Source organism: Eublepharis macularius, chromosome 16, assembly GCF_028583425.1.
Source record: "Eublepharis macularius isolate TG4126 chromosome 16, MPM_Emac_v1.0, whole genome shotgun sequence".
NCBI classification, from domain to species: domain Eukaryota; kingdom Metazoa; phylum Chordata; class Lepidosauria; order Squamata; family Eublepharidae; genus Eublepharis; species Eublepharis macularius.
Window position 1 is genome coordinate 36478924 of NC_072805.1, and position 16801 is coordinate 36495724.

At 43.8% G+C, this 16801-nt stretch overlaps 1 protein-coding gene across 1 annotated transcript; it reads right to left on the reverse strand.

The window, feature by feature from the left end:
- Positions 1–752: 752 nt before the first annotated feature.
- Positions 753–16417, reverse strand: C16H16orf87 (chromosome 16 C16orf87 homolog). The gene is made up of 4 exons (XM_055000497.1): positions 16153–16417; positions 5115–5211; positions 3010–3192; positions 753–1304 (listed from the first exon to the last, which is right to left on the reverse strand). Exons 1-4 carry the CDS (start codon positions 16216–16218, stop codon positions 1186–1188), a joined length of 465 nt encoding a protein of 154 aa, XP_054856472.1. The 5' UTR covers positions 16219–16417; the 3' UTR covers positions 753–1185.
- Positions 16418–16801: the final 384 nt, after the last annotated feature.

Sequence of the window (16801 nt, forward strand, 5' to 3'; positions counted from 1 at the left end):
AAATTGATTGATTGGCGCCAGACTGTCTGCAGTGACGAACCAAAAAACAAACCAAACAAACCAGCCTAAAGTTCATGGCAGTTCATCAGAAATAGGCTCTGACGAACCATCGATTCGCAAACCACAAACTGGCCCGGTTCGTGCCAAACTTTGGTTTGTATTTCGGTTCATGCCCATTTCTACTCATGACCTATAAAGTGAATATGCTCGACTTTAAACAGTAGTTAACAGGTGAGTGTTAAAAAAATTAGCAAGACAGGCTAAGAGTGTTACAATCTTCCTTTAAATAATGGAGAATTTCAAATCAGTAAGAATGCATTTCTGACTCTGGGAGAGGGACGTGCTCAATTTTCACTTTAATGCCCATAGATAACACCTCTGTTTGGATCACTAGTCATCTGTTTATTGACTTCAGAACCATGCATAATGAACCCAGAAGAGTAGCTGTTGCAACAGAGTTAAAAGAGAAATCCAGTGACACCTTAAAGACTAATTTTATTCCATGGTAAGTTTTCTGGTGTATCTGGTGAAGTATGCATGAGAGTTTACTTCATCAGATACAATTATAATTTCATTTTTACAACCTCATGGAATTTAATAAAGTTAAGACCCGACACACTGGAAATTGAATGTTAGTCTTCAATGTGTCCTGGACTCCTGTTTAACGTATACGAGATGAAACTGAAGTCAAGATGTATGGGAAAGGGAATACAGAATTGTTTTAAACTAAATCCATTACAGAGAGTCAGAAGGGTCCATAAAATACTGATTTATTAAAAGGTTAGAACTATACACATGTAAGCTTCAATATAGTTGAGAATCTATGTTGTAAAGAAAATTTAAGTTAATTAAAATATTGCATTTTGAGGCAGCAAATTCAGAACAAACACAACAGTTTTTAACTGTGCACATTCTGGAAGAAGCTGTCTTTGTAGAATTTAAAGGATTTTGCCTTGTTTTCCGCCACCGCTAGGCAAAGTGTTGAACGCTTTGCTTCTTAGGAGTTAGCTGGACAACAACAGTCTGTAGGCTCCTAAAACCAGCATCTGTAGTAGAATTTCAGCCAGGAAACGGGCATGACTCCCCCCTCTCCAACTGATGGAGATGAGAGGACGTGCTGCTAGAGAGTCCAAAATCCATTATTTGGCTTAAATGCCACGGGATGCATTCGGGCCATCGAGATAATCAAAGAATCAGTCTTTGGTTGATGATTTTTCTGTTTATTTCTGCCAAGGCTACTGAAAACACAAAAGCCTTTTCATCCGAGAGGTTTGCATACATGTCAACTTCTTTCTCTTGTTTTTCTGCAGAAGAAAAGGGGGGAAAGGTCAATGATGTAATAACCCTGCCCTGCGCAGGTCTTCTGTGCCCCTACACTCACAACAAACCTGTAAGGCAGGTTAAGCTGAAAGAGAACTACTTCCCCAACGTCACTGAATAGTTTTGTGACCGAGGAGGGATTTGAACTTACGAACACAAGCCCCGCAGGATCAGACTCCTGAATATAGAGGTTCCCTTTATTCACCATGGCTATCAGTCATCGATGGACCTATCCCAAACTATAACTTGGTTCTAGTTTGGTATACTGTCCACGATAGATGACCTCTCTCTGCAGGAACTAATTTAGCCTTTCAAAAGATCAGAGAATCATGAAAGTCAGGCACAGTGATGTAGAAATTTGTCGCATAGGAATGCAAGGACTGGCCTAAAAGATCAGAGAGGGCCTGCCTAGACTGGCATCCTGTGACCGACAGCAAACTAAGATGCCTCTCTGAAACTCAGGAGCATGGCACGGAACCAAGTCAGGCTCTCCAGAAGAGAAGTGCAAACATTTCTGCTCACAGAAAACGGAATGGTGGGGTGGGAGCATGTGGGGTGGTTTTCCTTAAACCACCGAGAAGATTTACACCCCGTGGTATATACAGGGTATTTATACAGTGGTTGGCAATGCATAAATGAAAACGTTTAATTTTATTTCATTTTCTTCCTGTCCGACCTGAAGTCAGGAGATCTGATGCCGTCACATCATGCATAGAAGAGAGAAGAACCGTTTTTCTACATCTCAACAAAGTGGGTTACGTTTCAACGTTGGGAATATCTTTGAGAATTGGGCTGAAGTTTTAAGAGTGTACCAGACAAATCAGGAAAGGTAAAGAGATGACCCATTTGTTTTTTATTCGGCGTTAAATTTTAGAGTGGCCGTTCCTGACAGCAAGTGTTAACCCATGAAGCACTGGGGGTCACTGCTCAGCAAAACACAAAACTGTCTTGTGTCTGTTTGGCTCAGATAGACCTGAAACTCTGATCTGAGGCCCCTGGCTCTTTATGGTTGATTCCACACACCTTGGATAATGCACTTTCAATGCACTTTATCAAGTTTGAGGTGGATTTTTTGTTCCGCACACAAAAAAAATCCGTTCCAAATGATCTATAAAGAGGATTGGAAGTGCATTATCCAACGTGTGCGGAATCACTCTATAGCTGTTCTGTCCAATGACTGGCTACTTGCACAAGCCGCAGAAGCGATTCAAGTCTAATACGTAAAAATATAAGCAGGCACAATCCTTCGCCCACGCAAGGACACCCATCACAGAGAAGTCACCACGAAGTTTAACAGTCTCCTACACATGGGTGTATAAAATCAGCCTACCAGGCCACCACCGAGAATAAGAGGTCTGTGCACAGCTCCTGAATCAAGACGGCAAGCAGCAGGTTTATAAACGATTAGACTTTCATCCAAGGAAACACGGCTGCTTTCCCTTCCGTAGCAATTCCAGCTAGTTTAATCAGGGCAAGGCAACGAGGCTGCATCCCACAAGATCTGCTCTGCTAATGGAAGTTCTTTCACCTGGCAGAAGGAGTCCTCCCCCCCACCCTCGCCACACAACAGGCTCTCTGAGATCCAACCCAAAAGCAACCTCGAAGCTCCGCCGGGCCTGAAAGCGATTCTCCAATCCATCAACCCACCTGCAGCCATCGTATCGCAAAAAGTCATCGTTCTGTTCATACCTCTTTCTTCTTCGTGCTTTTTGGTCGTGGTGGTCTTCGGCCGCCCTCTTCCTCTCCGACTGTGATCGGAACAGCTGTTGGATCTGGACCGCCTCCTGTTTTCCAGGTCTTTGTTGATTACAGAATTTATCCTCTCTCGTTTAACTCTTTCTGTCCGCCGTCTTTTCGCTTCACCTCTGCTATCTGCATCAACAGATTTTTTTTAAAAGCAAATTTTAATTGCCGATCTTCAAACTGTGGAATAATTTCAAATCTCAGCTTTTGACCCACCTCAATATCTTCCCGTAAGTTCATCCACGTTTTTCCCTCCGTGCAGAAATTTAACAAAAAGGAAGTTGCCTCTCAAATGTGATTTTTTTTAAAAAAAATTGAAAACACTAAAATAAATTCTAATAAATGAACAGGCCTCAATCAACACATTCCACAACTCATACTACATCAAAATGGTGTAGTGGTTAGAGTACAGGAGTAGGATCTGGAAGACCCAGATTCGAATCTTCATTCTGCCATGGAAGCCTGCTGGGTGACCTTGGGGCAGTTATCAAGTCCCAGCCTAACCTGCCTCACAAGGTTGTTGTGAGGATGAAGTAAGAGGGAAAGGATGCAAGCTGTTTTGGGTCCCCACAAAGAAAGGCAGTGTATAAATTAAGTAAATAAAACGAAATAATCTCCAGGTTGCCACACACAAAAAGAAGAGGGAGGCAAGAAGATAAACACAGGAACAGAGAGACGGAGAATGATCTAAAGTCACCCGCTGAGCTTCCACAGAAGAGTGGAGATTCAAACCAAGGTTTCCCAGATTCCAGTCTGCCACTAACCACTATACAACAGTGCCTCTGCCATCTCTGGTGGGAGTGCTCTCATTTCTCAAGGCAGCCATCCCAGTCAGTTGCATGATGGGTTCAAGCAATCCTAGGCTTTCGCATCTCCTTATGGAAAAAGTGGTAAGAAAAAAAGCGCCGGTCATGTGAAATAGCCAGATATGTGGCCGTCTATAGCTCACACGTGCACTCCGGCCGCACAGAATCCATTCTGAATTCTAACAAAAAAGTCAGTTTGTTGGGATTTTTAGCAAGCGTCATTCACTTCAGTCATGAAAGAGTTAAATTGCTGTTCTGTTTGTTTAGTTAAATAGGGAGTTTCAATAGGACCACTTAGCTGCAGAGTAAGAGTTCCCGCCAGAGAAGAGGGAATTATTATGCTTAATTAAGGGACCTAGGATTGTCGATTGGATCAGCTAGTTTAAAAGTAAAGGTAGTCTCCTCTGCAAGCACTGAGTCATTACTAACCCATGGAGGGACGTTGCATCACGACGTTTTCTTGGAGATTTTGTTACGGGATGGTTTGCCATTGCCTTCCCCAGTCATCTACACTACAGTCATCTACAGAACCAGTTTACTGGGGGGCAATTAACTAGCAACATATACTAGGGTTTTATTGCTCTTTGTTCAGCCAGTGTGTTAGAAGTGTTGAGATCTAGTTAGCCATCAAGATGCAGAGTGATAGCTATTCATTTATTTTCTCACCGAATGTACCCTTTCCCCTGATATGTAGTAAAAGTATTTTTCTAGAGCGAAAACCACAGGAGTCTATCCTCTTTTTCTGATTCTACTGTGCAATAATTACTCTGCAACTTTACCCCGCCCCCATCACAGTTGTAGAAAAAATGACTGGGAGGGGAGGTGCCTCTGGAACATACAACCTTGCTGTGGGTTTTTTCTTTGAAGAATTCTACGCTTCTTTAGGCAGGGCAACAAGAGGAAATACAGAAGAATTTATTTCTGATTCATCACTGTGAATATTTACATAGTGCCTTTGAGAGATCAAAACATTTCTCCTGAACCATGACGGCGGCTCAAACATCACCTGTGACTGCCGTTGATGAAAACTTAGCTCAAAGCAATGCTGAACGTACAATCAAGACACCCTTTCTCTCCCCAAACGGGACAGCTGATCCAGCTATCTCAAGAATGTCTTTCTTCTACCTTGAGTGTGCCAAAGGGATTGTTCTCTCAATAACACAAGCCAGTTCTTTGGAATACCCTTTAAAACATTTTTTTTAACACTACAAGAGCAGAAGGAAACCCATCAAGCAAAACAAATACCTGCAGAGGGCGGCAGCCTCTCCAAACGTTTTGCATGTAAGAGCTTGCGACTAATAAATATATAACCACACGGACAGGATTTGCATGCAACAGGAACCTGGAAAAGATAAAAACCAAAAAAAGTTTCAAAGGGTCAGCATGTTTATTTTAGCAGGAAATGAACAAGCAACTTTTAGCATCATTTAACTCATCATGTTTAATACTCTTCTGATTTGCTGCAGCTCTCAGATTTCTGGCTGGTTCCAGGTTTCTACGATCCAAATCCTATTCCATTGTTTATTGGGTGCCCCGTCCTGTGGGCTGTACTGACTTACTCTGTGTAATCTGCCTTCAGTCCCAGTGAGAAAGGCAGACTATAAATAACGTAAATAAAGGAATAAAATAAAGTACCTCTTCAGGGGAAAAAAAGACAAGATAGATACCCTGAAGTGAGCAAACTGAATGAGTAACTTTTTAACACTACGCAAGATCATGGCGGTGAACTTGATGAATCCAACAGATGAATACCGCAATGCCCTCCCACTCATGATGGCTTGCACTGGAATAAAATTTGTTAGTCTTTAAGGTGCCACTGGACTCCGGTTTTATTGCATTCCTGGATTTTACCCTTCAGACGATATCATTTCAGACCGCAGGTTGTGTGCGTGTGGCAGGTCTGAATGCTTCCTCTCCCATTTGGGCAGGGAAAATTTCTCAAATCTCAACTATAAAATAAAAAAGAATATTTGCTACCCTAGAATACTAGCCTCATTCACTACAGCCAATAAAATTGTTAGCCTGCATTTTAGACAAACGACCAATTATCTTCCTCAGAGCATCGCACAGTCATAACCGGTATGTTTCATATTTTCTGTCAATTTCCTTAGCGGAGAAGTTCATGCTTGTAAGGTTTTATGAAAAAAGGAAAAGGAAACCTAAACCCACAGCAAAAACGAGACTGTCCCCCCCCCTCGTAATTATTTCCATCTTGCTTTTCCAAATAATTTTTGTCAAAAAAACCCACTTTTTAAAGCTGCAATAAAAACCTAAAGAAATAACAGAAGCAGAAAAAAATGTACAGTGCTGCTAGTCAACCAGAACATAGGGCATTATGGGTTAGATCCAGCGCAGCGCAGGTGCCAGGACAGCCGCCGTCCAATCATCATTTTCTCAAGCTCCTTTCCGCAACAGGTGTCTGGTGAGATCCTGTCTCTGGCGGAGAGAGGGCGACAGGGACAGCAATTCAGGCTGCTGTGGGAGGGAGGGAAACAGAGAAGGTAGCCAATATGCCAATAAAGGCTTGCTTGACTGGACTGAAGGTAGCACTGCGTGGGTGGAAGTCGTTGTGGATGCAGAAACACAGTGCCAGATCCAACCCAGAATCAGGCTAAGGGATGCCGGAATTAAAAGGTATTTCATGCTAGCCACAAAGGCATCAGGCTTCACCTCGTAGAGAAGGCTGTTTATTTTATTTATTTTTATGTTATTTATAGTCCACCTTTCTCGCTGAGACTCAAGGCGGATTACATAGTGTGAGATTAGTACAATTAGTGGCAAGGACAAGGGCAGGCATCTCCATACAGTGTCAAGAACATTTCCATTAAAAATGTCATAGGGTAAATTAATACAGTTTCAAGAACATTTCCATAAACAATATCATGGGGTAAAAGAATATAAGTTTACAAAGACATAGTATTAGCAAGGATTCAGTATGGGGTTGAGGAACTGCTGAAACAAAACATAATCAATTCTAAGACTTACATAAAGCACAGGTGGGATATAGGAGTAAAATTTAAAGCAACAGATAGTATGTAAGGCAACATAGTGGTGAAATCTCACTCATTAGCAAAACATCTGGGATCCCTTTCCTACAATACCGCCCTTAGATGAGAAAAGAGGCCTTTTTGAATAATTCAGTTTTGTATTGTTTGCGGAAAACCAGGAGGGTGGGGGCTCTCCTGAACTCCTCAGGCAGGCCATTCCACAGGGTAGGGGCCACCATAGGGGCCACCACAGAGAAAGCCCATGTGCAAGCTGGCACCTGCAAGAGACCCTGTTCAGATGAGCGAAGCTGCCGTGCAGGGACATAGGGAGAGAGGCGGTCCTGTAGGTATGCTGGACCAAAGCCGTGAAGGGCTTTGTATGTAATAACCATTACTTTGCATTGGGCATGCCAAGCTATAGGAACATATGAAGCTGTCTCATACTGAACAGAACATTGCTCCGTGAGCATTGTCTACTCAGTCCGGTAGCTGATCTCCAGGGTTTCAGGTGTAGATTTTTCACATCGCCTACAACCTCGACCTTTTAATTGGAATGCTGGGAATTGAACCTGGGACTTTCTACATGCCAAGCAGACGTTCTACCACTGAGCCACACTGCCCTATCTCTGGCCACCATCCACTTTGTTCAGATGATGAGAAGGAGAGAGAGAAAGGGGCTTCCAAAGAGCATCTTGGTGAACAGACCCATCCACAGGGGAGCAAGCAGTTCTGCAGGTACCCCAGGCCCAGGCTGCTGCCATCTACAAAGCTCCAAAGCAGCGCTTTGTGCCCGGAAACAAAAGCAAACGTTCTTGTAAAATGCAATAAATACGCTTCCTGTGGTCTGTCACTGCTAACGCTCATGTTGGATCATTTTCTGTGGTCTTTAAAATGCAACCTCATGTACAGCACATGTCAATGGGACTGGAGCATGGGGGAAAATGCAAATTACTAGAAGCTTTCCCCAGTTATCTAGGACTTTTTTTATACGAAAGGTGCAGCACGGAAGCAACATTACCACGTCACCTGCTGTTTGTGCTGCCTGTTGTTTATACACTCATTAAACGACGTTATCTTAAAGATAAAATGAAGCCGGCAAAGAGGAAGTTGTGTTAATGCTCAAAACAGCACCTCCTGCCCCATTGTTCCCACACACAGTTGTAGTCTTGCACAACTGTCTCAGTTATATGGTCTCAGTTATATATTGAAAAAATAGTTTCAGGCGGGCAGCTGTGTTGGTCTGCAATAGAAGAGCAAGACTCGGGTCCACCAGCACCCTAAAGACCAACTAGATTTCCAGGGTGCGAGCTTTCGAAAGTCAAAGCTCCCTTCTGCTACTGGAAAAAGTGTGCATATGGCAAAAGCACACCGGGATCTGCTGCAGCTTTTATGGCCGTAACTCTAACCCCACTTAAATTTAATCCATTTGTTTCAGCCTGGCAAAATGGGGGTCAAGAAGCGCTTGAGAAGTTTCCAAATATGAGCTAATATTAGCAGAGGAAAATGCTGCCCGACTGGTATGTTCATTTGCAAAGCGGGGGGGGGGGGATTTTTTTGCTGTTTGCATCACACCAAACTGTTACTAAGAGAGGCAAAGCACTACTTCCGGTGCCAAACAGAGGCATGTTTATGAGAACCCAACCTCGGGAAAACAGATTATTACTCACCAAGAATGCAGAGCAGAATATGCACCAAGGCATCGTGCCATTAACAACTGAGCCCATTCACAAGGCAGCTGAAAGAGGATGCATAGGACAGGGAGCTTGAAAGAACCAGAACACATCCTTCCATTTGTGTAATTCTCTCCCCCTCCACCACAGCCCTCTTCATATGCAATCTTAAAACTGCAAGACTGACAATAACTCCCTCCTACCTTCCCAAGCTCACAGGGAAGGTGAAAAAGCTCAAAATCAAGAAATTGTGGATATTTAAACATCCAAAGCAGCACAGAAGAAGAGGCACACCGGACCACCTCTGCCTGCTCATTTTCAAAAGCAGCACAGAGCTGCTATTCCAAAAGGGTGGCGGTGGGGGGATGTTTCAGCGCTCATGCACAAATTCAGGCACGTGCGTGAGGAGGCTGGCTTCCAAAGAAACGCTGGGCCAAGCAAAGTAGCATAAGCAACCACTTCAGTTCCATTCCACTGGGCCGCAGGTTTTGATTAAAGCCCAGCGTGCAGTTGCAGTTGAACATCATGCCCGATATGAAGCTTATCTGTCATGATAGGGAGGGCGCAAAATATGACCGTCTTGATCTGGTGAGAGAAACTCCCACACATAAACTGTCTTCCTTGCACGTTGCCGATGCAAGGATTCGGTCTCATTTCAATTGTGACACTCTCGCCCCTTATTGAGCGGACTGCACAATTGTGCCTCCGCACTGGGTCATTACTCATGCCTAGTTGCCAAAGGCTGTAGTTGGAAGAAGGCCCTTTTTCTCAGGCCCACGAAACAGTCATCAAACGAGCCAGAGCGAGTTACATACAAATGCGTTTCTCGTTCTTAAAGCAGTGGGAGGAGAGCGTTTGCTATGGAAACCATCTACTGCAGGTTTCAGGTTGAAATTTAGTGCCAAAACGGCATTTTAGAGAGGGGGTGGATTTCCCACACAGAACTGGAAAACGTACAGCAGGTTTCTCTGCACCAGCAACCAACAGTCGATCAGAACTTTGGAACTCCCTCCCTCAGAGATATTTACCTATCCTTTTCTATCACTGTCTTCTGCTAACAGGTGAAGACTTTTTTTGTTATCATCTGGCATTTCTTAATAACAACAACATTCAATTTATATACTGCCCTTCAGGACAACTTAATGCCCACTCAGAGCAGTTTACAAAGTATGTTATTATTATCCCCACAACAAAACACCCTGTGAGGTGGGTGGGGCTGAGAGAGCCCCAGAGAGCTGTGACTAGCCCAAGATCACCCAGTTGGCTTCAAGTGGAGGAGTGGGGAATCAAACCCGGCTCTCCAGATTAGAGTCCCACGCTCTTAACCACTACATCAAACTGGCTTTCTTCAATAATCTCTCTACCCTGCCCTATCTTTTTAATTGATGCCTCTCTCTTTTTATACAGATACATTTTAATTCTGGTTCTTCATCTGTTTTATGGTGTGTTTTTATACTCTGTTTAGCCATTAGCCACCTTGGTGACCCTGATTGGGCAGGAAAACAGAATAAAAACCTTCTAAATGAATAAAATCGCGGGTCCCCTACATAAGATGCAGTGTGGTATAATGGTTAGAGTGTCAGACTGAAGATATTCGAATTCATAGGACTGTAGTTGGTTTTCTTTTGCCCAACTACACACTTCCAGACTTTCAAGAGAATTTCTATGAGACCAACAGACACACACACACCACCATTTTAGTATGCACTCAGGAAAAAAAATCCACAGAACCAGCCATAACGTATTTCCTCTACTCTCTTGAGAAAGCTAGCATGAAGTGCTTGCTTGCAAACCGCCCGCCCGCCCCCCCCCCAATCTACCAATGTGGAAAAGAAGACTTTGGAAAGTTGACTGGCAAGACACCAAGTGTTCAACAGTGAATTTTATGACTGATGGTTAAACACCCTTGTTCTCTGGGGATTTCATAGTTCCCCTCCCACCTCTCTTTTATGCCCTGTTGGACATCTCATTATTTGTAACAGATGGTAAACCTCAAGCATGAGTAAGGTCAGGCCATGAAACTGAGAAATGTCCTCCAAAGATAACATATGAACACGTTGAAAGATCAGAATTTGGGGTCACCTTTTCTAAAAACAAAACAGGAAACTTCTATTTAAATCAAACCTTGCCTCAACATAAAGCCTATTTAAGAGAACTTCAGAAACTTTTGGTATTAGACAAAACTGCGTTGGCGTTGAGGTGATACATGCCAGGTTGCATCCTACCACTTCACCCAGCTAACTGCAGAGTTTCCCCCACCTACCAGGGGAAAGAGACTGTGTTTAAGTAAACTGAGAAGGAAGATACAATCCGCTGCACTTGCTTTCAAAAGGGCAGACATCACACAACGCCAAATCCCACTTCATACTCCAGCACACCATATGCTTAGAATTTAAACACAATTTTCCAGAAGTAGCACAAGATGTTCTCTTCCATGGCCCAGCAGGGGAAGAGAAAAAAAAACCTGCTATAATATGGTCTTGCTTTTATCAAGCAAGCAAAACTGGCTCGCTCTGCCTCCATTGCACAACATTTCATATGAGTCGAAAAATGCATAATTGCTGCAAGATAAAATAAATTGCAGCACACACACCCCTAAACCTGAACAAAGCAACATGTATTCAGCAAGCGCTTAATCTTGCATCAACGTGCAGACTACTCCCAGATATAGCAAAGGCTGTCTAACCTTTCTAGACCGAAAATCTACTTTTCATCTCGCTTTGATAAAAACAGGACGCACTTTTGTCGAATTTTTACTTTTATTCACCTAAATCTGTCCTTTCCCCTTCTGCCTCTCTCTATCCATCTTTCTCCTTAACTTGCCAAAACTGGATTTTGCTTCTCTGGCCAGGCCCATCATTGGTAAGGTCACAACCCAACTGTGAGTCATAGTATAACCCATGAACTCGATAAAAACCACCCATTCCCAGTACCAACCACCTATTGTCAATTACTGTAGCAACACACGATGGAATTGGTTCTATATCACCTGCTCTTGCCTTGCATATAAAATGGTAATCCATTTTTAAGTGATTGTCTTAGCTATCCAAATAGAGGACAATTTTATATTTCTAGAAACTAAGAGTCCTGCCTCTTCCTAGGCCAGTAAGGAAGCGCAGAACACATAAAATTATTTAAAGTCTCAACCATAAAAGAGACCAGAAGAATGCCAATAAAATGGTGCTCTTAACAGTTTTTAAAAAAGTTACAAGTGGGTTTAAAATGAAACTTGTTTTAGTTTCTGACCCTTCACAGCTGTGTGCCACTCAGGCCTTGCACAGCAAATGACTTTCCGGTGCAGCTCACCAAAACAGCCCAAGCTCAGAGACTGGTGTTTGGCAATGGTTGCAATATTGGACATGGGTAAACCCTTACAAAACATGAAAAGTTAACCGGATTTGGCACTTTGGTGTAGTAGTGTTTATGGCGCCTATCCAGAGACACAAGGCTGAGATGGAAACAGCAAGCCGCACGTAGAATTCGCTGCATTTTGCATGAGGCTCTTGTTGCTTAAGAACAGATTACACAAAGCCATTTCTTTCCAGACCAGCTCTTAAGGGAAAGAGGAAATGACTTGGCCTGGTTTCAGCGGGTTACGGATCAAGATAAGGACACAATTCTTAATGCACACTGAGAAAGCCAGGGCTTTTTAAAAAAAAAAATATATGGGAGTCTTAAAAGATAACTGAGGATTCTTTTCAGGGGGGGGGGGCATGGGAAACCAAGCCTTATAGGGCCATGAGGCATCACAGAACCACTTCAGTGCCATGGCTTCTGAGTAACTTTTCCATGCTTGGTGAAGTAAATCCTTTTGACTGAACAAAACAGCTCCTTCTTCAGAAGAATAGAAAGGTTTCCCGATTCCTCAACCCTGCTGTTTCAGGTTTAAAATCCCTGCTCTGATTTGGTTCTCCTTTGGACAAACCAGACCCACAAATTCTTTATTTTTCTTGCACCAAAATTTCCCCATGAAATGTACATATTTGCAAATTTACTTAGCACACTGTACACATATTATACATGGGATCACACATTGTACATATAAATACTGAATTGCGCTTAATAACATGGAATGATGCGATTTAATCTACAAAAATTGACAACAAAAAAACAAGAGTATAAATGGTTAAGGAAAATATTAATTGATATAACAATATTAAGACTATTTGTTCATCTCTGTAGAGGAAGCATCCAGAAGAGAGGAGTTTGAGCATATAAATGCTGTAACTAAGAACATCTTGTCATATTTTATTGCCATGTGCTTGCTGCATCTATATTGGTGTTTCCTACAGCAACATGTGAATAACACACACACACACGTACTTGTATTTCTGTACTTAAATATTTTACCCTTTCCTTTCCCCAAAAGAATTATTTTTACGGTGGCTAGCCTATTAAAAATTATTAATTTCACAATAATTAAGTATCAGTTACTAAATAGCAAAATGGCAGAAAATACAATTACAGCTAGCCATAAGGGTTAAAGGGTCTCAGATGCTTCACTAATAAGTTAGGGACCATAGACTTCAGGATGTTGCCTGACATCCTATCTGATGCTTTAAGTATGCGCTCCTATGTGCTACCTGTGCTTCAAGTATGATCCTACTGGGTAGTTCTATGTTGTCTAATATCAGTCCTAGAATTGCTTATGCTCCATTTCAGCATTTCTTCAACTTTGTATGGGATTTTTGCTAATGCTATGCTGTTGTAAACTTGAATTTATTTACGCTATGGCATTGTGTATGGAAATGTCCTTGATACTGATTGTACTAATCTCACACTATGTAATCCGCCTTGAGTCTCAGTGAGAAAGGCGGACTATAAATGACATAAATAAGAAGTAAATAAGCTGGCAGACTCAAAATCAATAGGGGAATGGGGGAGGAACAGACCAGGAGAATATATTACCTGGCGCAGGAAAGAAAAAACATACAACACCAGGCAGGCATTCCAAAACTGGTGCCACAATTTAAAAGGCCCTGCTCCTATTTGTGATTCCCCTTACCACTAAACAAGAAGGGAGCAGAGCAGGGTCTCAAAGGGAAGACAGGAACACACAGGGGAGAAGTCTTTTGTGTAAAGCTCTGGTTGCTAAAGATGCTTGCACTTTACAGCACTCTCTAAATCTGTTCAGCAAAACACACAACATCAGGAATCAATATGTCCATGAATGACCAATCTTGGGCACTTTATCTCCAGCAAATATACCATTTTAGAAGCCTGTGCATACTAGACCTGCTAAATTATAGGAACCCATTGTGATAATCCCTATTAACAATGGCAGCAGAGAAATCTGAGAATGCAGCATCAAAATCCATGCCCATAAATAATATCAAACTTGGGAGGGTAGAAAGGTAAAGGGAAACACTCCCCTACTTAAATACGTTCCCTGAATTATTTCAGTGACTGTAAAATATTCATCTGTTTATACCACATCAATGTTAGGCAGTATATAAGCTTTTAAGGGACACAAACGTCTCTGGCAGGATGAAAGCCAATATCCTCGCTTACATAATAACAGAACATGAAATGTTAAGTATGCTTGTCCACTGAGGCCTTGCAGTATTATTTTTGTTTGGGGTTTTTTTTTTTGTCAGCTCAAGCACACACAAACAATGACCAGCAGTGGGCCACACACATTTGCAACGCCTCAAAAAAAAAATCTCCTACAGTTCCTGAAGGCAGGAACACTGGCAAATCTGAGAACAGCTGCTATGATGACAGCAAAGGGTGGGCTGCAAAAAGACACGACCAGGAGACGTGGTAGCAACTGCATTTTTTTTTAAAGTAGCATCAACATTGAGGGGTAACAAGTCAATTTATAGGGAGTACATGAAACAGAACACTTCGCCCTCCCTCCTTAAGAACTGAAGATTCACCTTGCCATTTGTGAGAAAAACAACATTGCATGGCTCTTTCCTGTCGTTCTGCCATCTACTTTAGCCTACACCTCAAGAAGCCACGTTGGTGCTTTTATTTCGGAATACTCACCACACTGCAGAATTTGACAAAGCCCATATCAGAACGCAAGAGCCCTACATTTAAAGAGTTTCACCCACCAACACAGCTCCTTCTTGTTATACGATTGCAGCAGAAACAGTACAAAGCACAACGTTTGTAGTAAACAAGCCCTCTGCAAAGCCAATGTTTTCGAACCCTGTCAGCCCACCAGCATGGCATGAAGGCAACACACACACACACACACACAAAGATACACACTGCCTTCCTGGCCACTAACTGCCAATCAAAGCTATTGGCCACAAATGTATCAAATCCCCTTTTAAAGCCATCTAAGCAAGTGTCCCCCTTCGCACCTTGTGGAAGAGAGTTCCAGAAACCAACAATACACTGTGTGACAAAGTATTTCCTTTTTCTTGTCTTAAATACACCATTCACCTGTTTCATTTAGACACCCAGGGTTATGGGAAAATAAAAATTCTCCCTCTCTCCACTTCCTCCTCCCTGTACATAATTCCTCAAACTCTCCCCTCTCCCTGGCTGCTAGAAGCTCCAAGCACTTCAGCCTTGCCTGCTCCTGCCTTTTTCCAGCTCCACAATCCACACACACCCTTTCTTTTTGGACTAGGAGCCCAACCCTATCCTGTGCAACATTCCCTATGCAACACAGTGTGAGTGGAATAGCTGAGTTGGTCTGCAGTAGAACAGCAGGACTGGAATCCAGTGCACCTTAGAGACCAACACACGTATGAGATTTTGAGAGTCAAAGCCCCCTCGATCAGATACCTGAAACCACCCATCCCAACACCCTGCTTCCAACAGTGGTCAGCCCAATGCTTCTGAGAAGCCCACCAGTGTTGCATGAAAGCCACACACACACACACCCAACCTGCATGCAAAGATACACACTGCCTTTGAATATGGTGAGTCCATTGAGCTCTCTCGGCCAGTCGCTGCTGATCAAAGCTAATGGCCAGAAATGCATCTCATCCCCTTTCAGCCCCCCATACTTGAAGAAGAGAGCTGTGACTCTTGAAAGCTCATATCTTGGAAGTCTGGTTGGTCTCTAAGATGCCACCAGACTCCAATCCTGCTGCAGAACAACACCTGATACCATTTGGGGGAGCAAAATTTGGGTCCACCTTAGAGCCCAACTAGCACCTTAGAGTCCAACTAGATTTCCAGAGTGTGAGCTTTCCAGAGTCACAGCTCTCTTCTTCTGGTGTGGGGGGCTGAAAGGGCTGAAGGGAGCTCTGACTCTTAAAAGCCCTGGAAATCTTGTTGGTCTCTAAGGTGCTACGGGGCTCCAACCTTACTCTTCTACTACAGACCAACACGGCTACCCACCTGAAACGATCCATCCAATGACATCTCCCCAGATGCTAAGGACTGAAGGACACCTACTGCAGTAAGTGCAAATAAAAAAAATGGTTTGGGCCATCACCGCGTTCAGCTCAAACCCTGGAAACTGGCTGGTCTCCCGGGCGCCACTGGACTCCACTGCTGATGCTCCTATGCACCACAGGAGCTCGCCTAGGGAAGCTGCATCCCCAGGTGACCCCATCAGGTACCCGGGCTGCCCGGGAGCCCAGCAAAGCTACCCACCGAGGACGGCCAAGAGCCGCCCGGGCAGCCGCCAGCTGCTTGCCGGGGCTCCGCCAGGCTCACCTGCTGGTCGCACTCCGGGCAGGACTTGGTGGCCATCTTCACTTTCTTGGCCCGGCCTGCAGACATGCTCCCTCCGCCTGCAGCGCTGCGGGGCCGGCCGGGGAGGCAGCGCCAGCCGCCCCGCCCGGATGGAACGCCCGGCGCCGCCGCAGCCAATGGGGAGCCGGCCCTGCTCTGCCCGGCTCGCCCGCGCGCGACCTCCGCGCCCGGCGCTCGCCGCAAGGCTCTCCCCTGCAAGCGCGCTCCCGACGGCCGGGCTGGAACAGGAAACGGTCTCTCGGCCCGCAAAGCCACGCCTCTCTCCCCCTCCAGCTCGAAAGCGGAGCAGGGGCGGGGCCTCGAGTGACTGGCACGCGCGCCCCGTGCTGGGATTGGCTAGAGGGCGGGGGTGGGATAATGAGGCGGCTTCAGTCGCTTCAGTGAGCGGCCGTTGGAGGGCGACGGTTGATAAAAAGGCGGAAAAACGGATTAGCATATATCAATGTATAATAGTATAGTAATACACGTTATTAATACACATACTATATTAATAATCACAATATAATAATGCACAATATATCATTATATCATTATAATTAAATAGTATTGATAGGTAATATCAATATTAATATTACTAGAATTAGTGTATTAGTTAATATTGATTATTAAT

Coding starts and splice junctions, on each gene's coding strand:
- C16H16orf87 (XM_055000497.1), bottom strand. CDS start 16,218: ATGTCTGCAGGCCGGGCCAAGAAAGTGAAGATGGCCACCAAGTCCTGC. Junction 3,193..5,114: donor GAGGCTGCCGCCCTCTGCAG/GTATTTGTTTTG, acceptor CTGTTGATGCAG/ATAGCAGAGGTGAAGCGAAA. Junction 1,305..3,009: donor AAAGCACGAAGAAGAAAGAG/GTATGAACAGAA, acceptor TTTCTTCTGCAG/AAAAACAAGAGAAAGAAGTT.